General features: G+C 42.0%; 1 protein-coding gene across 1 annotated transcript in view; it reads right to left on the reverse strand.

The window, feature by feature from the left end:
- Window positions 1-26,175, reverse strand: part of VAT1L (vesicle amine transport 1-like) — a 156,199-nt gene extending 130,024 nt beyond the window's left edge. The window contains exons 1-2 of the mRNA XM_008570587.1: window positions 25,943-26,175; window positions 2,264-2,393 (exon numbers count right to left, since the gene is read on the reverse strand). Coding sequence (XP_008568809.1) covers window positions 2,264-2,393; window positions 25,943-26,175 — 363 coding nt within the window. The remainder of the gene's footprint in view (window positions 1-2,263; window positions 2,394-25,942) is intronic.
- Between the last annotated feature and the right edge of the window lie 33 nt (window positions 26,176-26,208).

The raw sequence follows: 26,208 nt of genomic DNA on the forward strand, positions 1-26,208 counted from the left end.
CGACACCGAGGGTTGCGATCCCATTACCGGTCAAGCCGGCCCGGTGGCGCACTGGAGAGTGCGCCGCTTAGGAGCACAGCGGCGCTCCCGCCGAGGGTTCGGATCCCATGTGGAGACCGGTTCCTGCTCACTGGCTGAGCGCGGTGTGGGCGCAACACTGAGGGTTGCGATCCCATTGCCGGTCCCCGGTATGGGCGCGACACCGAGGGCTGCGATCCCGTTACCGGTCAGTAAAAAAAAGACAAAAAGGAAAAAACAAACAAACAAACAAAAATATCCACTTTACTCTATTTGATTCTGCTAAGAAAAAGAAATCAGTGAAGGGTCAACAAACCCACATTATTCCTTTACTACTGGGCTTCTGGTGACAACTTTTCACACTTCCCTTGTCGATCAAACCAGGAGAGCTATTGAGTGCATTGCTGCATAGAATTCTATTTTCAACATGATTGAAAATCTGAAGTCAAACTTATGGAGCGAATATTAGCATTGGTTTTCTCCTGTATCACACCCTGACTGGAAACATGTAGGTGGCTTTTTTATTTGTTTGTGCAGCCAGAAGTTATTGGAGTGGAGAGGGTTTGACAGTAAACAAGCAAGGGCTAATTAGTAGAAAATAAGTCTTATTTAAAGAAATAATATGTAATCAATGTTATTTATCTAAATTAAGTCCAGAACATCCCTGTTTACTGTTATATTCTAAAATAATTGGTTTTTTTATTCGATGCTCAGGGCAAATAGAGTGAGCAGTATAATCATTTTTTTGTTTGTTTTGGTGGGGTGGGCGACATGGAGGAGTGAAAGGTAGATACTATTTTTATATGCAGCAATTTCAGGGAGAGATGGTTTGCCTCTGTTATATTGCTTACCTGAGAACAGAAAATGTAAACTTGTGTGGAATAAAAGAAAAATATCATTTACTTCTTCTTTCTTAACATTTTTTTTCTGCTGTATTATCTGGAAAACACTGACAAAAAGGCTGATAACTGGAATGCGATTTCCAGACATTCATCATAATGAATTTGGAACATATTGATATTTTCAGAGTATATTGAGGCTCAGGTGTACTAAGACTGAAAGCAGACTCAAATTCAATTCCAAGGGCATTTTGGCATTGTGTTTTACAGGATTCTTCTTCAGTTTTCCTTTCTTGCATTTTGTATTGCAGCATTTGTGGGTTGGGAGCAGGGGTAAAGATCATGGGGTTGCAGGGAGAGTATAAAGGCTCTGGAGACTTGAATCCAGGTTCTGCAAGTACTTTCTACCCTTCTGACCTCTCAGGAAATTACTGAACCCTTCGGAACCTCATCTGCAAGGGAATAATAACAAACTTTACCTTGCAGGGTTGTGATGAGGCTGAAAGAGAGATAACCTCCCCATGGTTCTGGTTATAGTAGGTTTTCGCATAATAGCTCCCTTCCTCTCTCCTTAGGGGAGCACTTTGTTGTGAGCGAGAACTCCTGCAGTTGATTTGCATTGGTTTTTCTGACTCCAAACTATGACAATTTTGTGCGATTGATTTGCCCGCAGTTTTTCAGTTTTTATGGAACAAATTCTATTTGATTTGCACTATAATGGTAGAAAGGGTCATACATCTTTTCACAAATTAAAAAGAATTTTACTATGGAGACTTTTGAACACATACAAAAGTAGTCAGAATAATGCAATAAACCCTTTTAACCAGTGCCCTACTCCCAAAGCCATCAATCCATGGCCGATTATGCCCCACTGCCAGGTTCCTGTACTCTTGAAGATCTTCATCCCAAATGCTACTTCCCCAATTCCTGAATAGTTAGGGATTTATAAATGATCACTTAAGTGTATCAGTTAATTAAATATTTAGAGAAACCAAATTACAAAACACAGAGGCTATTTCCCCCAAACTTTTGTGTTTTGTCATTGATTTTTGAGCCTGAGGTGATGGGAAAGTGGGAGCGGTGCCTGGAGGAAGAGGCTCTGCACACTTAGCTAATCCAAAGCCAAATACTCTTATTTAATAGATACATAGCATGAATAAAGGGGATGATGAGATTGGTCCTGCCCACTTCACCAGATTGTCACCAGGAGCAACCAAGAGAGTACACATGAAAGGCATGAGATTTTGGAAAGTCCTATCATTAGCAACATTGTTAGTAAAACCAAATAATAAGATAACAATAAAAATACACATTATAGGTTACTTCAAACATTTTTTGCATACTCTTTTATTATCTCAGTGGACCCCAGATGACTATCACTCCTTAAGTCAGAGTCAAAACATTACCTCGTATCCTTTCACGCTGTCCCCCAGAGCTTCAACGATCCCAGAACATTCAAATCCCGGCACCAGGGGAGTCTTGGGAGGGTTGTCAATGTTCCCTTGTCGTACCATCAAGTCAATGAAGTTTAAACCACTGTGAACAGCAAATGTGAAAAGAGAAAAATTCAAAATGAGATCCAAAAGAAAGCACTGACCTGGTTTTCTTTTTTTCCCATTCCTTTTCCTTCCCTCCCTCTCTCCCTCTCTCTCCTCCCTTTCTTCATTTTTTTCTTTCTAGAAAAGTGTCCCTAATCGTCATGCGACTTAACCAAATGTCACCAACAAAGCAAAGTTCAATTATCTCTATTCAAATAAGTAATGCTTTCCTGGCAATGGAAACAGTAGTTACAGAGTTTACATTGTAGTTCAAAAGACAGTCCCTTTGTCCTCTCTCAGAGACTGTTTATTCTTACTTTAAAAACACACGTTGACTAGCCTGACCATTAGACATTCTAGCATTTAAGCAAGAGTAAAAAATATGCTAGGAAGTGATTTGCTTTAAGCAGACATATGGAAAGTAGCTAGACACAATGGCCACCAGCCAATCTATGAGAAAAAGAAATAAGATTTATTTAAGAAGTCTCAAAACAACCAACCATCTCTCCTTAATCATAATGCACACTTATACATGCACCGTGCATAAACAGCTCCTATCATGGTGAATATGTACCATCAAGAGACTACATCATGGTCCCCTGGAGGAGGGTAACTCAAAGAAGAGAAATCAAAGGGACAGCCCGATGAATATGGAAAGACTGGAGGGTTTGTTTATAAAACGTAAGTTATCTCTGGATGAGAAAAGTTATTAGGTATTTTCTGTTGACACATTACTTTTGAAATAAGAAAGTTATAACTAAAAAATATATCAAAGTCATCCCCATGGAAAACCATATACTCAATTCCAATGATGTGGCCAATACTTCAAACTTTTATTTTTTTAGATCTACTCTTGGGGATTACATTAGCACCCATTTACAACACCTGCACTCCCATGCTTATTGCAGCTCTATTCACAATAGCCAAGAGTTGGAATCAACCCAAACGTTCATCATTGGATGAGTGGATAAGGAAAATGTGGCATATTTATAAGATGGAATACTACTCTGACATACAAAAGAATGAAAAACTGCCATCACAGAGACATGGATGAACTTAGAGAAAATTATGTTAAGTGAAATAAGTCAAGCACACAGAGAGAAATACTACACGTCCTCACTTATATGTGGGAGCTAATAAAAAATAAACAAACAAGTAAAAAAAGAAAAAAAGATTTTAAAAACCCATTTACTAATCACCTGCTAAAACACATCCCATTGTACATGCATTTTTTCCAACATATGAGGTTCTAATATACTTCTTGTTTTCATAAGCCACCATCTAAGAAATAGTCAGATTGTAGAAACCAAACTCCTCAATCTGACACAAGGTCCATTAGCATCTGGCCACAGCTTCTTTTCTAAGCAAGACGACTTAAACTACTTTGTAAGCACATCTTCCCCATTTCTTCCTCCGCCTCTTTGGAACCAAGAAAGCATCTAACTCTACCTACACCACTGGTCTCACTCATCAGTCTCAGCCACAGACAATGGATAAAGGCAAGAAGGATGATGACTTCCTGGAAGGGTGGGCTCAAAAGTCACCACCTTCTCAAGCTTTTCCCAACCGCAAATCAGGCAAGTTTCACATATTGCCCCCGTCAGTGCAACCTAAAGGTGCTCTTCTCGAAGGGGGCTGCGCACCTCACATTTCTGTGCTTTCAGACTGCTGGCATGCATCAGACCCAGAGCAAGATAGTAGGTACTCAAGTAACACCTGTTGAATGAAAGAACAGACATGTATATTCAAACACGTGCTGCCAATTTGAGTACCAATCTTTTTAAAAAGCAGCTAAGAAATGCTCAGAGTAGTGGATCAGTAGGTACTCAAGTAACACCTGCTGAATGAAAGAACAGACATGTATATTCAAACACATGCTGCCAATTTGAGTACCAATCTTTTTAAAAAGCAGCTAAGAAATGCTCAGAGTAGTGGATACATTTCTGAAATGTATATGTAGACTCCAAAAGGTCCTGCTTTGATGGTTAATAGTTATTCAGGTCATTTATTAACCAAAATGCTCTCTAATAACATGGTCAGTTTCTTAAGTGCTTTGGGAGAACTGGTACAAATCTCAATTCTACCACTCCTGCCTACGTAGCCTTGGACAAGTTACTTATCTCCTCTGTGCCTTATTCCTCATCTGTGAAATGGGGGTGATGATAGCACATACTTCATGGGTTGTTGTGAAAATTAATGGGAGTGAAGCATGGTGCCAGGTACATAGTAAGTACTCAATAAACATGAGCCTTTACATTTTTATCTTAAGTTTAGAAAGCAGAAGTATGTGATACATTTCAGGAAGACTCCCATTAAAAAAGGGGTTAAAAATGGTTTCGGAGTTGACATGGGAAAACCTCAGCTCTCTATAAACCTCACTTCTATGAAATGGCTCATTTTCTGACACAACCTAATAAAGAAAGCATCACTGTAGAGCAATAAAAGGAATTTTTACATCCCCAGTCAAGCACTCCATCTCATTTCACACACATTTTTAGCTTGCTGGGTCTTCCCTTGTCTCAGCTCTCTATAAACCTCACTTCTATGAAATGGCTCATTTTCTGATACAACCTAATAAAGAAAGCATCACTGTAGAGCAATAAAAGGAATTTTTACGTCCCCAGTCAAGCACTCCATCTCATTTCACACACATTTTTAGCTTGCTGGGTCTTCCCTTGTGTGAAAACCTGTGATTTCCCGAGGCCCTGATGGAGAAATGCAGAAGAGATGACTTGACAGTTCTGCAAACACAGTGGCCTCTGGAGAAGATTTTGTCATCCACACTTATTGCACTGCTCAATAGGCCTGCCTTCAATCACCATCCAGCGAGGACAGGGCCTGGTGATTGCAGACTGAGAGCCAGCTCCTGAAGTCCCAACTGAGAAGGGCTAAGACTGACTTTATAGAAGCCTTTAGTATCCTGTTTCTGCAGTGAGGCATTCAGGGATTCTGTCAGGTCATGGCAAATGCCACCTATTCTCAGGAAGCAGGTATGTTCAGTGAGACAGGGGCCAGGTCAGTGTTGTTCAGGTGGTAAACAATTTCAAATGGTGTGCCCTCACGTGTTATTGTGGTTTTTGGTTAAGACAGAAGAAATTCAATCTGTTTCACAGAGACTTTCCACCCACCTCCTCCTGATATGGATATAGCTAGCATTTACAGAGGGTTTAATTTGTGGCAGGAACTGTGCTAAGTGCTGTTCTGTTGTTATTTGATGTAAGACAATGATACGACTATGAGGTAGAAGCTACCATACTCATTTTTCAGATGAGGAAACGGAGACCCAGTGAGATGAAGTAACTAGCTTATCATCAACTCTTTAGAAAATGTTAAAGTCAGGATTTGAACTCAAGCGAAGGCTAGACCCTGGGCCCTTATACAACACACTCTACTACCTCTTTATGACCCCCTCCGCACCCTTGCTGAAGTGTCAGGTCCAAGGGCTGTGTTTATCTTTTTCCCCCCTTTGACAGCTGACTGCATCAGTGGTGGGCCCAATGCTGGAGGTGTGGCCATTCATAATCTAAGCAGAAACCCGTCTCTTAACATGAATAAATGAGCTGGTTCAAGAACCAGGTGTTCTCTCACAAAATATGAATTGAGATACACGTGGCAAGAGAAGAACTTAGCAAAAGACAGGATGCCAAATGACACAAGTAAGCTAGAGGGACCTAGCTGACCTGAGCTTCCAGGAAGCATAAGTGAAAAAGCCAAAAGGTAGGGGAGTTAAAAGAAAATAAAAAACACAAGAGCTACAGAGTCAGCCCAACAGCCTGCCCCAGGCTGAGGCTTTACAGCCTTCCATTGCTGAGTTGCCTAGAATGAGAGGGTCCCGTCTCCAGACTTGGTGAGGCCCTGCTCCATCCTGCCTCCTGCTCTCTAATTTCTGAGAGGTCTTTTGTGATATGTGTTTACAACAGAACCTCTTTGCTTGGATTACTGTGTGGTCTCTGTCCTACAAAACCAAAAGATACAAACTAAAGCAAATACCATAATCAATTACCCCCAATTCACCCATTGGGACAGACATTATTAACTCCATTTTTTTTTCTCCCAGACAAAAACAAGTAACATCATTCAGAAACAATAAGTTATTTGCCCAAGGCCACACCGACAGTGAATGGTAAAGCCATGGACTTAAACTTTGGTCTGTCTAGTAGTTTTCTTTTTCCAGCACAACAGGAAAAAAGCAGCGGCATATCAAGCTATACATCTGCACAATTACAGTTTCCAGTATTCTCTAAGATAATTTGGTTTTTACCTGGAAATGTTTTTGGGGTGGCAATGACTATGCTTGATGACTCAGGGCCACGCAGGGCATAATCTTCGGATGTCTCTTTTACCTAATTTTTATACAGCTCTTAAACATTTGAGATCATTGCAAAAAACAGCATTGGAAAGTACTTGACATTATGCTCTGCTAGGTAACTATATTTTCCTCAAAGACTGGTATAATTTTAACAAACAATATAAGGCTTTTAGTTTTCCTTCCATACTAAATTATTAATCACAGGCTAGGTTTAAAGAGTTATTACTGGGACATAGCACCCCGAAGGAATGAAGGCAGAGATTTGAGAAAGAGATCCTGAAAAACTGAAAACATAGGATGAGCAATCTGAAGACATGATAGAAGACACAGGGATATTTGAGGACAGTCCCTTTAAATAATAGCACATTCTTACATTTGCATAGCATAGCGCAGATTACAAAGTGCTTTCATACAAATCTCATTAAACTTTGTAACAATCCCTGAAAAGCAAGAAGTGCAGCTATTACTACTCCCATTCAATAGATGTGTACATTACGACTCCCATAAGAAAACTGATTTGCCAAAGGCAACACAGTTGGTGCATGACAGAGCTGAGACTTGAGTCAAGGTCCTCAGACTCCTGGTTTATTGTATATCCCATGATGCCATGAAATCTCAAATGCAAGTAAATCAAACGTTACTAAAATCGGTAATTGCAAGATTCGGGAGCAAGAAGACTAAGAGGAAGAGTGAACAGAAACAGATGTGGGTACATGGGTTTCAGTCCCTGCGCTGCCATCAATCAGCTGTGTACCTCGGCTGAGTCCCTCGATGGTCCTTCATCCCGTGGGCTCTGCAGACGATATTATCAAAATCGAAGCTTACGGAGCAAGGAAGAGATGCTTAGTAGTCTTGATAAAACACATTGACTTGGATGCTTCGTCTCTGTGTAGAAACTGAGAGCTAGCCTTGGCCTCTACACTTTCTTTTCTGTTAACTATTAAGTGAGGGATGTCACGCTGTAAAGTCCTGTGAGAGGTGTTTAGCTGTCTTCATTTTGTGTTCTACAAACACATTGTTCCCATGATAATGATGCTACATGTTAGGTATTAAGGTACGGGCCATTTTAGTCCTCATTTTGTGCAAAAGGAAGATGAGGGCTAGAGAGGATAAAGTACCTTGTCCAAGGTCACATGGTAGGTACCAGACCTGGGAATATGAGCCCTTTTTATATGACTTCCATGCTTGAGTTTTTGCCCACTGTCATTCTGTTATCTATAAACCATAATAGGCTCCTGTGTATTCTTGTTCCCAAGGCTTGCCATTTTAGATATATTATTTTTTTCATATACCAATAATACCAAATGAAGACACAAATGATGTCTTAAAAGACACCAAGTGGATGACAAAAGAATCAACCCAGCTATAGTTTATTAATTTTTCAAATAAAAATTGGCCCAAAGAAGGAGTTTAGCAAAGAAGAGACAAGTAGTTATGGAGAAAGTCTTTTATTCTCCTGGTGAAAAGAAAGCAGGGGTGGTTGATGTAAAATGATTTTAGGCATTTTGCCACCCTGTTTTTCCCTCAGATTGCCAGTATCCTCATCACTGAACACTGGAATCCAAACATTGTCAGACCATTACACAAAAAACACTATGATGAAAATCCTCTCTTCCTGCACCCTACTTCTCTATTGATACAAATCAACAGAGCTCCATCATATACTTTGATTTTGTGCTTGACAGAAATCCCAAGTCTTGTTCTGTCATTGGCTCAATAAGAGACAAATTGCCAATGAAATAACCTTCAGAAACCTACTGTTTTACATATGGAAGAGATACTGTTGAGCATATCATTTGTTACCGTATATATTAATTTATTTACAAAGACAGAAGAATTTTTCCGCAAATCTCAGCATAAGGATTGGTTGTGTGGATATTATAGTATATACATCCATTTTGTAATGATATAGAGTAAAAATTAATAAACAATGATTAAATAGATAAGAAAATGAAAAGATCTCTCATCCATTACACTATGTTTCATTACAGTACATAAGCTGGTTATATTTCTTTCTTTGCCTTGGTTGCTAGCAAGCTCTGAGCCAAATTTGTGACATTCGTTTTCTATGTTATTTTAATGTTCAATATCATCTTAATTCCTGAATGTTTTGGAGTTTCCATTTTAAAAAAAATCATATACCCTATTACAGTGGTTTTCAAACTTTATTGTGCATCAGAATCCCCAAAGAGGGCTTGTTAAAACCCAGAGTGCTGGGCCCCACCTCTGAGTTCCTGACTCAGTAGGTGTGGGGTAAAGTCCAAGATTTTGCATTTCTAAAAAGTTTACAGGTGATGCTGATGCTGCTGTTCTGGAGACTATGCTTAGAGAGTCACTGATCTATCATTTTTTTTTTAAAGTGAATTCAAGTCCTTTTTGGAATGAGACACGGTAAAAATTAATAGCCAATGATGAAATAGATAAGCAAATGAAAAGCTCTCTCACTGTCCTCTAGGGAAGTTGAATTTTTTTATTGTAGTCCACAGGATTATATTTACCCTTGTTATATGTGGACTTATTAGATTAGGTTCATCATTCCAATATGTCTGTCTCTTTCTTGGATACTAATTCTTTAATCCAAAAATTAGCTCTCCCTTCTGATTGATATCTTTTGAAAATGTGGTTATAATGCCGTCGACTGCTATGTCCAAGTTGCTGATAAAAATATTGGATAGGCCACCACATTCCTGCTTACTGGGATGTTTGTGAAGACTATGTAAGATGTCATGGAGGGAATTTAAAACATAAGACTAGCTGACACACTCAGTCTCTTCAGATCATGAGCCCTTATGATTCTGTGAAATATCTCCAAGACACTTTGAATTTATGTGTAATAAACTCAGTAAAGACCAGGAGGCCTCAGTCTTCATGGGTGAAGGCAGTCAATCTCCTTGCCCCATTGCAGTAATTGCTGAAGAGAGGGTGTGCAGCCTGGGTGAGCCTTGAGTACAACCAGGAGGTGGGCTAATGCACAAGATAACCATGAAGTGAAAACACTGAACTCCAGAAAATGGAACCAGATCTTTGGGTTTTCCCAAAGAATTATTCTAGTGGTCCTCGGCTATCACCAAAGCTAAGTTCAAATGCTTAGCTTTAGCTTCCTGGCTCCTCCTCAAGTGTCTTGCTTGCCCTCCTTGAACTTCAGGTTTTTCATCTTAAAAATGGGATAGGAACATTCCCGCACTATTGAGTGTTGGTGTGGATTGAATGTGACAGTACATGTAAGACAGAGTACCTCACATACAGTAAGTCCTCAGTAAGTACAAGCTGCTCTCATCACCGTCACTGCCACCACCATCATCATCATTGTCATCATCATCACACAAGGAAGGTGCTCTGGTCAGGTTCCCTGGGACACAGACTCTGAGAATGAGATTTGCATGCAGGGGGTCTGATGTGGAGTGTTGTAGGGAATGACACCTGGATGGGGGTGAGGGAAATTGGATGGGGCAGAAGAAGAAGTTGAACTCTGATGAACTAGTAAAGAGGGCTCAGTTCATCCATGGAAAGTTCCAGAGCTAGTATGGTTCCTTGAGTAATTCTGAATCAAGACAAGGGGACTGGGCCTTTGAACCTCTGCATCAACTGGCCATGGGGTGAGGGCTGCCTCAGGGAGAAGGTGTGACTTTAAGCAAGGAGGCTTCCTGCAGCTGGGGACAATTCCTCAGGAAGGATGAGCTCTGAGCTGTCAGCAGCCACCACTCCTGGCAGCTGGGAGAATGAGTTCCAAGGCCCTAAAAGGACATTCTGGGTGGTGTATCCGGCACCCAGTACAAGAAGGATGGTGTGATCTCCCCTTCAGGGTTTTATTTCCTTGCCATCACAGAACAGGTGTCAGTGGTGGTGAATATTTACGGAGCCCCTTTTCATGGTGGTCCCTGAGGAGGAAAGATCTATCAGTTCTTATAACTAATCATGCGAAGGCAGAAAAGAGAATGCGATCTTTAAAGAGGGATCTGAAAGAATGAAAGGACAAAGAAATGGAGGAATTAAAGAGATCAAAGAATCAAGAAAGGAAAAGAGACTAAGAAAAAAAAAGGAAAAGGGTAACAGGCAAATGAACTGCCAAAATACATGCAGGATTGGTAACTTGCTTGGGAAAACCTATGAAAAATTGTAATTCAGGGCTTTCTAGGCGTCTATGGGAAGTCAAAGATCATAGAACACTGAAGGAGACACAGGCATCAGAGAGAACACTGTCAAATTCCAAATAGGCAGCTCTCCCCAGACTGCTGCCTGGCAAGCGTCACTGACACCAGACTCTGCAGCAGCCTCTGCAGGCTCTGAGAAGAGCCAATGCCAAGCACGAAGCTTTACACTGAGCAAGTCTTACTGATAATTTGTTCATCAAAGCACTTAACTCCAAATCCACGCGGGGTCAAAGAAGCAGATGTTTGATTCATTTCCTCATTTCCCCAGAACTGAAGTTTTTGTTTTTGTTTCTTAATCTCAATGGATACCTTGAAAATGCCTAGGAAAATAGTCATTGATCTCAGAAAATCTTGTTCACAAATTTTTATTTCTTTTTAGGTTTGTTCAAGCATCAGTTTTGTTATTTCAAGACTTTAAAAATAGCTGACCCAAATCTGCTATGGGAGAAAAGACACTCAGTGTCTAAAATGAAGGACATCTTTTATGCAAATCTCAAGTGGCATTTCTCATTTGGGAACAGCCAGAATTGTCTTGAGTGGGTCTTAGGATAGAGGAACCGCTTGTGTCCAATCAAAAGGTGGGAAGGGTCTGCATGGGTGCTCAGACTCTCTCCTTCCCATTGCTGCCCCTGGCTCTTGTCACTGGTCCTCCTGGTTTCTGGCTCCACATAACCCTCTCTACCCTCTCTAACCACTATTTTTAGATAAACAAGCCACCGCAGTCACGTGAGACATATGCACTTCTCAGACCCCTCTGATTATTTTCACAGTCTACCATTTTACTTACTAAGTAAATAATGCTGTTTTTGCCCCACCCAGATCTTTTTCTCCATAACATATGTAGTGTTCATGAGGGTGATATAGCTTGGGATACCATTGCACAAGCCCATTGTAGCTACAGTGTTGGAGAAAGGAAATATATTCAGGTCATATGTCCAAATTAGTATTCAAAACACACTTCAGTAGTATTTCCAACATGGAACAAATGGCCAAGGAGGCATATTGAGAATTGAAATATCTAGAGCTAGTTTTTAACACAAACAGAAAAGCATGGTACAAATGGATCCAAAACAAGCTCTTCTTGATGCCAAGACTAACTCTCTCGATTTGGAGATCTGGAGTTATTTATATTCTCTCAGCCCCTCTGGAGACATAGCAGGAGATGCTTTTCCTAAGAAGGTTCCTGGAAAGGTCAACATCTCTGTGCTCCATGTCTGGTGTTGACCAAGGCATCGACGTCAAACAGGCGTTCAGCAGTGATTGGTCCCATAGAACATTCAATCTTATCCAATTTAAATCCAACAGACCCTATGACTTTTGGGGCTTGGCTAGGCATTAATGTTACAGAAGTGACAATGACACTTTTGCTTCTCAGGAATTCAGAGATCCACAAATAAATGACTACACAGTATGACAATTCCACAAGAGGAGGCCATACAAGGGTCACAGCTAGTACAGAGAAAATACTTATTAACTCACTTTACCGGGATTAGGTGTTTCTTACAGAAAAGTATCACTTAGAAATGGGAGTGCCCTTTGCTCCCTGTATTAGTCCATTTCTGTTGCTTATAACAGAATGCCTGAAACTGGGTAATTTATAAAGAAATAGAGTTTATTGCTTACAGTTTCAGAGGTTGGGAAGTCCAAAGTCCAGGGAACAAATCTGGTGATGGCCTTTTACTTGAAGGTGACTCTACAGGGATGCAGGGTGTCACATGGTAAGAATGGGCTGAGCAAGAGAGAGCTAAGCTTTTCACTCACTCTCCTTATAAAGCCATCAGAACCACACCCATTACTCCATGAATGAATTAATCCATTCATGAGGGTACAGTCCCCACAATCTAATCTTCTCTTAAAGCCCCACCTTTCAAATACCATAATTGGATTTCCCACCCTATTAACACTGTTACCATAGAGATCAAGTTTCCAACACCTGAAGTTTTGGGGGACACATTTGACCCATAGCTTTCCCATTTTCCCAACCTTTCTGGCCCCATCCCGCCTCTCCATGGAGGGGAGAAGATAGTACAGAATTGTCACATCTTGATTTCTCCCTAGAACCACAGAGGGGCAGAATCCCCATGGGAAAACGATCCATTTTTACTACAGCATGACAGCTATTTTAAAAGATATTTCTGCTGATAAAAATAATGTTTAGTAAAACAGTTGTTCCAATATAAAAAAAGGGGGGTAAAGACTAAAACAACAATGTCCAATAAAACGTTCTGAGATGATGGAAATGGTCTGTATCTATGTTGTCCAATATGGTAGCCAGTGGCCACATGTGGTTACTGAAATGTAACCACTTGAAATGTGGTTAGTGATGGACGAACTGGACTTCTAATTTTAGTCAATTAATATTTAAGTTAAAATTAGCCTAAGAAGTGGACAGTAGCAGGATCACCACCTGCCTATCTTCTCTGTAAGAGAAGGGAGATAGTATAAGCAACTCTAGGGCACAGAGCTGGTCTTAAAATGCATCTTTCAATGCTTAGTGCTTAGCACAGAGCACATTAAAGGCTGACAACCGATGATTCCTCTACTGGAAGTGCAGGTAAGAAAGCACCTAGGAGTTATTCAAGCTCTTTCCTTCCTTCATTCACTAAAGGAGTTATCTCTTAGCCGTGCTTGGCTGGCAGTGTTGTCGTGTATGCTAGTGTAATGGTGAAGGAGAGAAACCAGAAGATCAAAGACCTGTGTGATTGACATGCTTTGGATAAAGCAAAGCTTTACTCCTGGAAGATAAAAGAATAGATGTGAAAGGTGAGCAAAGATAGACACAACAGACAAGAGATAGCAAGGGCAAGGTTTCAAAGTCTGAGAGAGTTTGAAGAGAACTGAGGGAGTTTGGAGGAAGTGGAGGCGTTGGGAGAATGTAGACAGGAAAAGAAAAATTTTAAGAAGTTTTTCTCTGTAGCATGAATTGATCCAACTTTGGTGTTTTCTAAAGGACTCAATAGTTTGACAGTGCTTTTCAATTATTTTGGATGTTGGGTCTCTATTCAAGAGCAAACAGGCCCAGCTACCTTAAGAATACAAAAAAAAGGAGAAGATTAGGAAAAGCCAAGAAAACTGTCAAATGAGCAAAGGAAGGAGCAGAGTTTTGCAAAAGTGCTGCTGGATGAGGACAGAGATGCTGAAGCTCAAAGAGGGCGGGAGGGTGACAGCCGCCTTTGCTATTTATTTCCTATGAAGCAGCAGTCCCAGAGGCATGGGCTGCCTCTCTGTGGTCAGACAGAGAAGGTCCTTGAACCTGAAAGGACTGTTTCAGAAAGGTGGGCACATTGATGGCTGCTCTGTGCATCTCCAGTTCTGGCTGCAAAATGTTGAGTCAGAGTTTATTACAAGGTCCCCAATCAAAACAATTTTAGCAAGTTTAGCTGGAAAGATAAAGAGAAGCTAATTACAATCATTCAGACCAATCATAGGAGTAGTGGGTTTAATTGCTCCCCATTAGCTGATTGAACTTGGTATAGCATAGATAAATGAAAAGCAATTCTTTCTGATCCTAGACAAAAAAAAAAAAAAAGTCTGTGACTTGATAGACAGTCTGTTCAAAGATGCAAGTGTGTCTGTGTTGGATGAAGGGCAGCGGGCTGTGGAAAGTGCAGTTTGAAAGTCTCACAGAGTTTACTGGAATCATAGGACTCAGATGAACTGGGCCAGTGGGACTGTCCCACTGTGTATCTATTTGCATGAAGAGCAACTATGTCTTCTGGAAACAGAAGAGCAACAACAAACTTCATCCTAAGGGAAGAGTGAGTTGGAGAATACAGGCTTGGATGAAGGAGCCTGTAGGAATACAAGAGAAAATTTGATCTTGAATGTGGAATTTGCTACTACTCAGGCCACCTTTCAGCTCCAGGGACTTGTGTCTAGGATGGAGCAGTGAAAGACAAGTTTAAAAGAGTACAGGTGTGGGCCCTGGAGAGAGACAAGCCCTGGCTTACATTCTAGATCCCTCTATCTTATTAGTTGTATGAACTCTAGCAGGTCCCTGTACTTCTTTGATCCTGCTCCTTCATCTGTAAAATGATTGGTATCAGAGAGATCCCTATAAAACACTTAGCATACTGCCTGTGGCACATAAAAAGCACTCAATAAAGGCCATTATGATAATAAAAATAATAATGATAAATAATTAATAATGAGAATGTCTTTTTTATTAGCTGCAGATAGCAGCTAATATATATATAGAGAGAGAATAAAATATATATATATTTTCTCTCTCTCTCTCTATATATATATATAGAATAAAATATATAGGATAGCATATGCTCCATATATAGAATAAAATATATATATTTTTTCTCTCTCTCTCTCTATATATATATATAGAATAAAATATATATATTTTTTCTCTCTCTCTCTCTATATATATATATAGAATAAAATATATAGGATAGCATATGCTCCTTTGTAACCTGTGTTGGGTGGAAAGGATGCCACAGCCCAAGCATGGAGTCTGCCTCTACCTGGAATGGAGAGGAAATTGGGACATATTCTGAGTGGCTTTGGCATACGTTAGTAGGAGCAGAATAGGGCAAGAAGAAAGTGTCAGAGTCAATGGGGGAACCAGGAGAACTGTTTCTGAGCACCCTGGCAACACCCCTGTGAAGCCCTCACAACTATCTGAAGGTATTTAAGGTTGAAGGTTGGGAGGCCTGAAACCTACAAAGGAAGGCAGTGACAGAGTCATGAAAATAACGTCTGTTTTAAAATTTTGTTTTAACATCCAGGCTGGTGGGACCTGGGATCTCCAGGTATACAGCATCACAAGAATGCAAAAGGGACACGAAAATCAACTACATTGCATACTGATAAATTTTGTAAAAATAAATAAATAATGCTTAAGCAAGTGCCCAGTGAGTTTTCTCTAAGAGTTCTGGTCTCTAGCACTTCACGGAGCCAGATGTCAATAAGGGGAAAATTATAGAGCATCTTAAGAAGTTGGAGACCCACATTTCCCAGCATAAGGAAAGTAATTATTAGAGAGCACAAAAAGGGAAAATCTGGTTCAAGAGAATAAATTGTGTTTGAGGAGTAAAACTCCCTGAAAACATAGTTCCTTTGGTATTCTTTCAAATTCTCATTGAAAATCCTGCATGCTGGAGGCTTAGGAGAGATTGAGGTTTCATGTGGGAGAACAATACTGGAGAGATTTAGGTTTCTTTCTGGAGCAAGCTGAGATTTCTCAGCTTTTCAGTGGGAGGGGAACAATCACTTGGAATGACCAATGTTTGTATTAGGAAGGTCCTATTTACTAGTGGCATGGAGACTTCTGCAGAAATGTACATTGAACATTTGGGGGAAAGTCAATAATATATTTACTCATCTCCCCAGACACTTATTGAGTGCCTACTGTTAGTCAAGCACCATGCTTGACATTCAGCAGTTAAAGATATTAGAAAAAGTTCCCGGAGCTTCCAAGATTACCAAAGAAAATTAAAATACAATGGGTCTACAAGTTGAAAATCTTATATATGTTATTTAATGTTATTTAATAACTTTGTTTCTTGGTATTTTGTTTTATTTATTTAATAACTTTGTGCTGAGAAATGTAAGATCCCAGGAGAGGGAATGGAGCTGCCTTCGCCAGTCCCCTCTGATTCTTCACTTTTTCTGGGTGAAGAAGCGATTCTCCTACCTACCCATGATGGCTACCATTTTGATCAGTTCAATGCATTTCTTATTCCCATTTTCTGGTAACTGCCCTTCATTCTTCTTGGAGTTTCTACCCCATTCATCTCCTGCCACAGACACACACACACACACACACACACACACACACACACACACACACACACACACACACTTCCTGTGTTACCAGTGGGGCTGTCAATCTGGATGCCCGATTTTATTAGGCCAAGGTAGGAGGGCATGAGACATAGATATGGTCATCTCAGCTCCTCATTTCTTTGGGCCAGAGAGAGAGAGAGAGAGATTGATTTCCAGGGGCTCGTATGTGAGTCACAAAGGACCAGTCATATTCTTCATTGATAGATGAAAATTGGGAGAAAAAGTGCAAAGTTCTCTATGCACTGGGGCTTGCTAAATTTGTGCAAGGCTACTGGAGATAAAGGCTGCCACCTTTCTCAATCTAAGAAGGAAACTCAAGTAGAAGCACATAATGCTAACATGGGACAGAGAGGACAAAAGACAGAAGGGGGAGGAGAGGGAAGAACCTAGAAGCCGAGAGACAAATTCACCCTGATGGCCAGCATGGATGAAATAAAGAAGAGAGAAGTCAGGCAGGAAGCGACCCTTCTTCATTTGGAAGATCTCTAAGCCTGGCCCAACTTCTGACACATAGTGAGAGCATAATACATTGTGGTTCCATTTCCTTTCTTGTTAATTCCTTCAGGAATTTATCTTGATCTTCTTGTATACGTCCTAGCATGGTGGCACATACTACCTGGGCTACTTTTGATGTTAGAATATTGTGTCCTTTGGGGAAGACATATGGAGTCTGAATGGAGGATTCCATTCAGAAAATTTTATAAAGTATGGAGGAACTTTCTTATGTCCTGTTTTTTTGCATCTCTTCCGCACCATTAATATCTATCAAACACATGCCATATGACACAGACTTCATTTATTCATTCATTCAACAAATACTAAGTGTGTCAACATCATTGCAAAGCACTTTAGGTGTATAATCTATTTTTATCCTCATACAAAATATTTAAGTGCATAGGTACTACTATTATACCCATATTACAGATGAGCAAACTGAGGTTTTAAAAGATTAAATAATTTTCCCAAGGTTATACAGGTTGCTAAAATGATAAGAGCCAGGATTTGAATCTACGCTTAATTCATTTCAAAGATTAACTGTTGTATAGCCAAAAAGACATGCTGCCTCCATCCAGTTTGGGTCTATGTCTGTGCTGATCCAAGAACGGAATCATTATCATTCCCCACACAGAAGAGAATTATCCTGCTTTGGGCTCTGGGTATCACAGTTATTTAGAGAAGTCAGGCGTAAGAGGACCCAATGCTTTAGCTTGCTAAGGGGGTTCTGTTTGGGAAATCACTGTTTAGCATGTCCCTGGCCCCAGGACAATGCTGGTGATGAGACTTGGCTGAGGGGTCAGGGGTCACTGACAGATGGAATTGAAGACAGAAGCTGACTGCATACTCTCATCAAGAAAATATCACGTTCAAAGATGAAATATCTCCGCTCACTGCAGCATCTGTTTTGTCTCCTGGGCCTTCGAACATGAAATTCACTCATTTTAATACCATGGCTCCAACCGATGTTCTGTATGAGATCACACACAGAGGAATCAAACTAATTTGAGACTACATGTCCACTGCCCTTTGTTATGAAGAGTCTCTTCTTGCTTCTAATTAAACGTTTTCTTCCATGACATAATGCCAAGATGTCAAAAAGGATCTCTCTTAGGAGAGAGAAGTTCCAAGAACTTGGGGTCATGGGGGTGCTATGTTTCCATGTTCAGGTGAGCTTTGTTGTCAGTGTAGAATGTCAGTGATGTGCCCAAAGGTCACGGGATTTTGATTCCTTGGAATGAGAGTGAAACAAACTCCAGAGGCTGGATTGTGGGTATGCAGAGGGCTGGTGTGAGAGCAGCAGTAGGTCAGTTTCCACTTAAACCCAACCTTGGGAATATGATTCAAAAGACATCTACTGCCAACGTGCTGTTGTGGGAGAACTGCTGGGCTAAGAACCAAACAATGGCCATTCATGTCCCAGTTCTGTCTTTTATAGTCCTGCTTCTGACTTAGGAAGGAAAATAACCTTTATTCGGCATCCACTATGTGCAAAGCGTAGTCAGGACTTTCACAGACTCTCAGCTAGTCTTCATAACAACATTTAAAAGTGGATATTACTACCATGGTGAAAATACGGACAAACTGAAAGCGCTATTTGCTTAAGTTCACACGGCCATAAGGATGTCATTAGGGTCTAAACTCAAATCTGTTGTAACTTCTCACTATTACCCCTTAATCTCTGAGTCCCAGTTCCCTGTCCTAGAAAATATGGATGATCAATCTTCTGCTACCTCCCTCATGGAGAGGTGAGGATCAGATGAAAAGCTGATGTGCATTACGGGCTTTGTTGTCACAAAGACGCTGCAAGTGGAGGGAGGGGTGGGTGTGTTTAGCAGTCGTGTTTCCTGTTGCCCATCGTGAACCACCTGCCGTTGGTTGCTGACTAGTGCCTGTATAATTAAGACCTGGCTGCTGTTTCTGGGAACCTACTATACTTGTATGGCAGATGTTCTATAACGTTTTATCCTCATCTTATATGGAAAGCAAATAAGGCTTAGAGAACCAAGCAACTTGCCCAAACACACGTAGTTAATAAAGGGCAAAGCAAAATATCAACCCATGTATGCCTGAAACCAAAGCCCCAGCACCTTCCAAAGGACAGACAGCTTCCTATTGACCCCCACGTGATTCCCTACCAAAGCTAGCTGACCAATCATCTCCAAGCAGCCTTTCTAAAGGCTGAATGAATGAACTTTTCTGAATGAACACATTACCTTCATTCCTGCTTTTCCTTCAGGCACTTCCTCTTGATCCCAGGTCATTTTTAATTCCATGATCTTGACCCCCAAAAGTTTTAGTCCTGAGAGTATATCCACTACAAAAAAGTAATCAGAATTATGACACTGGTGACTTTGAGCATATTAAAATGCTCTAAATGGCATTGTTAAGCTATTTGCAATTTACTTCTCTTTTACTTTACTGAAATTATTTGCACTTGGATGAATCCTATTCCACATAAAATATTATTACAACAAATTTTAACTTCTCAATTTATTTTCCCCTCCACTGTAAATTTTACCAATTATTGCTCCTGTTATTGAGGTTATTCTTTGGCCATTACTCTTTTTGCCAGCAGAATGGAACAACCAGAAGACTGAAACATGGATAGATACAGATGAAGGGAGAAGGGACACAGAAAGAAGAGAAAAGACAGAAAGGCTTCTCTACTGATAGTGAGGTCAAAGTGTTCTCGGGGGCAAGATGGCTAAATATAAACAGTAGGTTCAAATGATGGGGTCAAAACAAACTTCTTTGATCCTATGAGATAGAAGAATCACTGATTCTGGGTTTACTTTTCTCCTTAAATTGCTGGGGAAGCAAGAAGTCCATTTCATTACTGGATGAAAGAGCAAATGTTGTCACCATCCCCAGCCCTAATCAGAAAGGACACAGTTAATGAGAAAATGCAAACTTCAATAAATAAGAAAGACTCCTGAACTAACACCTGCATCTTCTCATCACCAAATGAGACTCAAATATGACTCAGCATAAAGTTATCCTTTTCGGTCAAATCCTGTTCCCTCCATCCAACAGACAGTGATTCAGAATACTTTATTCCAATCTCCACGTCAGAGTGGCTGCTGGCTCCGGTATGAGAGACTCTCTGAGCAATTTCTAAGTTTGACCAACATCTGTGTCATTTAGCATCATGGACTCCACTTGCTTATTTGAATAAACAAAGGAACAATCATGTTGGCCATATTTTATTGCATCAACCTTTTTAGTGACAGTTTAATGCTATGTTGTTTTGGGACAGCTTATAGTCAAATTGCCAATGTAGTCATGGCCCAATCAAGGCAAAGAAGGCAGAGGAAGAAACTCCAAAATCCTGAGTGCATCCAAGGAGTGGTGATTGTGTTTAATCAGCATGGGTATTTTGGGTCAACAGTCGGAGCAACTTGATCCTAGGTGGCTCCCCAAAGTATCCCATACTTCAGAAGTATAGGGAAAATGGATGTGGTGCAGAAACACAATGACCTTTTTGGGATGGGAGCAGGATGGCACTGTGCAGTTTTGAGTCTTATCAGCTGTATTTCAAATCAGTTAAATGCATTTGTGGTTCTTTTTCTGTATCCCTGTCTGTGTCTGTCTGCCTCTGTCTCTCACTCTGTCTCTATCCCTATACTTCCTGCTTTTGTCACTGTGTCTCTCTGATTCTATGACTCCCATGTGTAAAAAGTCCAGCAACAAGGCACATTTGGATTTTCACACAGCTCATCCACTTAGCAGTTTGTGATCCTGACATGTCTCTGAATGTCAGTTTCTTCATCTCTAAAATGGAGATGGTAATACCGATCTTGTTGAGCTGCCATTAGGGTGAAATGAAACAAAGAGGACATAGCAGGGAACTCGGTTTCTGGCTTATAACAACTTTCAGTAAATGTTTGTTCCTTCCCATATCTCTCATTTACTATCCCCTCATGCCACATTAGAAACCCACCAATCTGGTGCCTTTGTTCTGGTGTGGCCTGCCCTCAGCCCATTTTCAGATCAGCCAATGGAACCATGACTGGCTGGAATGATTTTTCATCCAATTGGTCTCTTTTCAGCAGAATCATGTAGCCTCTCACTGTAAATCACTCTGGGAAAATAAATGTCCCTAATCCATTAGTGCCTTTCCACCTCAAGACAATTTCAACCACAAACCAGACAAGACATGTTAATGGCCACTTAAATACAGTCCTGCAGCCCAACCTGGAGACCCTCTGCCAGCCTCAAATCCTGCAAGTCTTTGTCCAGGAGACACTCCACTGTGACAAGACTGGTGGCAGTGAAGGTACACATCTGACCCTTATCAGTTGGGGGGGACCACACACCCCGGTTTCCTTACGACGGCTCCAGTTCGCTCCTGCTATCCAGGAGTAATTATGAATAGGCCTCTTTCACTTTCAAAAGATTTCCAGTTTGAATGATAAACTATATAAGGTATCTATGGCAATGAAGGATAACAGTTTAGATAATAATAGCTATCATTTATTGAGCACTTGCTGCGTGCAAGGCATTATGACAAAGACCTTTACACACTGTACCTCATTTAAACTTCTTTACTAAAGTATGAAGGGAGACACTATTGTTATCTCCATTTTACAGACCAGGAAACCGAGGTTTACAGGAGTTAAGCAGCATGGCCAAGATCAACTAGAAAGCTCTGTCTGTGCCTCACCCAGATCCCTTCTATGGAAGGTGTACCCATCCCCCAACTGCTGGGACTGTTGGCTGCCTGGCTCAGAGCTGTCCCCTTCACTGGAGAACTACACTCAATCAAACAGAATACACCTGTACTTGACAGATCCCATGCCCCCACTTAGGAAGCAGCCCACAGCCAACGACACAAAAAGATCTCCCTGCTCCTTGCTTTGAGGTGGGACTGACTCTGTGATGGGATCCAGCTGAAGCCACAGCTTAGCTCCTTCCTCTGCCCTATTCTGTTTCCTTGCTCCCACTGTCTTGAAGGGCCCCCTCAGTAAGCCACTTGAAAAAGGATCCCTGTGTCAGGCCCTGTTTCCAAGGAGCCAGACTTAAGACATCCAGTTAGCAAGTGGCAGAGCAGGGACTCATGGCTGGGAAGGTCTGACTCAACACTAAGCAGATGCGATGTGATACTACCTTTATAATATACATGATTGAAATGATGGCTTCCAAGTTTTCAGGCCACCAGGAAGCATACGTCATCTGGGTTTAGATATGACAATGACAATGATTACAATAGTCACAACAACAACAACTATTTATTGGATGCTACTTACTGGACAATAGGCCAGTCCTGTTTTGCATCTGATCCTCTCATAAGGTTCACAACACCATAAGGTTCATCTTATTACCCCCGTTTTGCAGATAAAGCATGGGAAGCTTGGAGAAACTGAGACACATTCACCAAGGTCACATGGATAGCAAGAGGTGAGGCTTAAGCTTAAGTTTACATCCCATCACATCTTTCATCAAATGCCACATGATTTTTCCACTTGCCACTTAAACTTCTTCCAGTGTAATTGTTCAATGAATAATCAGCGATATAGGTTCCTATCAAAGCTGATTTTTTTTTTCCCTTTTTGTCTTTTTTCGTGACCGGCAACGGATCGCAACCCTCAGTGTCGCGCCCGTACTGGACCGGGACCGGCAACAGGATCGCAACCCTCGGTGTTGCAACCGCACCTCGCTCAGCCAGTGAGTGGCCGGTCTGTATGTGGGATCCGAACCCTTGGCGGGAGCGCCGCTGCGCTCCCAAGCAGCACACTGTAGCAGTGCGCCACCGGGCCGGCCCCAAAGCTGATGTTTTTAAAACAATTTAGACAGAAGATTCTGCTGTCCCTTCAACCCCCAAACCTATGTGATGGCTATTTTTGAACTGCATGTGACCAACATGTCTCCACCTGGGAATAGCTAGAGAATGTTCTCTTAAGGCAGACATAAAAAGAGCCAAGGAACCATATTCATCGAAGAACAGAAGAAAAGCAAGGTACGTGGCAAAGGTCCAAAGAGACGAATCATTTCTTATGGCTTTTCCAACTCAGGAGACAGAATGACATAAAAGGAAAACAGCAGAGCTTCAAGGAGAGGCCGATGCAAGTCCTAACTCTACTATTGTGTGATGTTTTTGTCAAGTTACTCAATGTCCCTAAGTCCTGATTTGCTCTTCTGTAATATAGGAAAAATACCCATCTCATCGATCCATGAATAAGAGAGGGTAAATGAGATAAAATATGCATTTCCTCCTGCCTCTTCTCCTCTATTTCCATAAAATTTATATAGTAACCAATGTGAACTGTCATTCCAGGTCTGACTAATACTAGTGCAGATGAACTATGCTTAATTCCCAAGCAGAAAGCATACCCTATTTGATGATAAAAGGTTTCCATTAAAAATAGAGAACAGATATAAGGGGGACCTTCATTTAGGAGGCCATCAGCTGTTTCATAAAAAGATAGAATGAGTCATCCTGGATCCCAAGGCTAAAACTCACAATCAATGGGCATCTTTGGCCAGCCAATCGCAGCCCAGTGGAGGAGGAAGGGCCCAGCCAGACAACTTCACAAGCCTATTCCAACCCTCTCTTGCAAAACTGATTAACTCTGCTTCCAGCTTGGTGAAAGGAAAATCAATCTGGGCCCTTTGCAATACTATACTACAAATGCACCCCCATGCCTGGTTGGCTTTCTGAGTAAGTGGGGTGGGTTATCTGCAGTGATTCCATTGTGTGTGTGTGTGTGTGTGTGTGTGTGTGTGTGTGTCTCCACTGAAGAACAGACTTGTGTGTCTGGCTTTGAAAATCAATTTCCTGGCCTTATTCTTGACATTTACTATTTCAAAATACTTCAGTTCCTGTCAGCAATTATGCAGTTAGCTTAAAGCTAGAGAACACAGACCTATTTACACTGCAGATAATGCTTTTTTCTATAAAAAGTAGCTTCAACATTTTCACTCCCTGAATATAAATAAATATATATGTACTCTGACACAGGGTCCTAGAATCCAATCCTCAATTTAAATCAAGGGTTGTAAATTACATATATATTTGTGTGTACATATATATGTATATATATACTCGTACACATATATATTTGTGTGTATATATGTATATATATATATACTCATACATACGTGTATATGTGTGTATACATGTAATATTTTTTGATGGGGTGGTTAAGGAAGGAGAGTTATCAATATATGGTTTTAATTATACTAGGCAGAAGCTCTTCCACCAGCAAATGAAAAAAAATAATGACTCAACAATCTCCTTCCAAGCTCTTCACTCAATCCATTCATTCAGCAATAACCTATTTAGGATGCACAATGTGCCAAACACTGTGCTAGCCACTGGTGATTTATCTGTGAAAAGGGCAGATACAAGCTCTGCCTTCTTGGATCAATCAGCTTGGCTCAGTAAGAGTTAACAAAAAGAACTGTATGGACCCTCCAGTTTGCAAAAGCCTCTTCTCTAACCCTGAATTCCCCAGAGAGGCCCAAGAATGGTGTTTAGAGTCAAGCATAAGCGGCTGCATTTATCTATGAGGAGCAAGCCAGAGATCGGTGCCCACTTCTCCCACCCGCTGCCTCCTGATCTGGCAAATGAAACCTGCTTCTGCTGTCAAGGTGGTGAAGGTGAGGCGAACTCCTTTACGTTTGTCATGCCTCTACATCAGGTCCCAGACTGTGGGTTTCTCATCTAACTTGGGAACCCATACAGCTGGCTGCTGCTCTAGGGAGCAGTGTGTGTTGGAGGCTTTAAAAAACAGAGATGCCAAGCAATAGGCTCATCTCACTGTGATAGCAGCGACTTCTCGTACAAGGGTCACATGCTGCTGCCTAGTGTGTTGGGTCCAATGACCCTTTCTTGGGAAGCCTTCCCTGGAATTTCAGGGCAATGATCATATAGTGCCCCCACACAGAAAGGCTTAAACATTGAGGGGAATCCCAGCTGGGCGTGGGTCTAGAGAATTTCCCCCAGGAGGAATGGGGAATAGAGGGCATCTTAGGCAGCTGAGCTCCTTGAGACAGGAGCAGGAGTTCGCAGGAGATAGATCAGGGGTTCCCCCCTCGGAGAAACACAGGATGCTAGTGGGGGAGGGAGAGTTGGGCTGCAGCACCGGCCTTATCCCTCCCCAGGCGTAGATGGTGGGTACCTAATTCTCTTGCTCCTCAGATCCTTTGCCCATATTAGACCACGGGGAGGGAAGCGTGCAGGAGGGGGGACCCAACCCTGCACCCTGTCCCCAGCCCCATAAGGGCAACAGCATAGAGGTTAAAAAGACCGAGTATCAAATCCCAGCCAGGTCACTTAGTGGCAGCTGAGTGAGCGATCTTGGGTAAATCACTCCTCTCTGAGCGGCGGTTTTCTCACCGGTAACGGGGGCTAACAGGGGTATCTAACTCGCCGGGTCCCAGGATGAATTAAATAAGATCGCACACGTAAAACTCTGAAAACGGTGGCTGGCACCGTTACTTTACGCCTGTGGTTACTTTTTCGTTTTTCTTTTTTGTTCTAACCATGTGAACCCTCACCCCCCTCCTGCGCTGACAGCTGGGCTGTCCTACCGGCCGGAGAACTCCCGCCACGGGCGCCACCACCCTCTCGGTCTCCAAGAGCTCAGCCTCCTCTGGCCACCCCTAGCTCGAGCCTGGGGAGGGGCAGGGCCGCCACTGAGCATCCTCTCGAGCATCGGCCAACCGCGGGCTGCGGGGAGGCTCCGAGACCCGAGTCCCCGGGGCAGCGTCCCCGCCGCGGCTCTCCCGCCCGCTCCCGGAGCGCGCAGCGCGCAGACAGGGAAAGCGAGAAAGGCGCGGATACTGGACCAGGCTTTGACGCGGATCTTGAGCTCGCCGTCCTGCGGCTCGGGCATGGCCTTCCTGGTGAGCCGCAGCTTGCTGAGCCCCCCGAAGCCGGCCAGCACCACCGCGCGCATCTCCTGGGCGTCTCCGAGGCGGTGCGAGCCGTCGCCGCCGCCGCCCTCCGCCGGCTCCTTGCTTGCTTCCTTCTCGATCATCTGCTCCGTCTCCTCCGCCTTCTCCACGCCTTCCTTGGCCATAGCGCGCGGGGGCGCGGGGCGCACGGGCTGCGG

The sequence above is a fragment of the Galeopterus variegatus genome, unplaced genomic scaffold (genome assembly GCF_000696425.1).
Source record: "Galeopterus variegatus unplaced genomic scaffold, G_variegatus-3.0.2 Scaffold617, whole genome shotgun sequence".
Classification (NCBI taxonomy): Eukaryota; Metazoa; Chordata; class Mammalia; order Dermoptera; family Cynocephalidae; genus Galeopterus; species Galeopterus variegatus.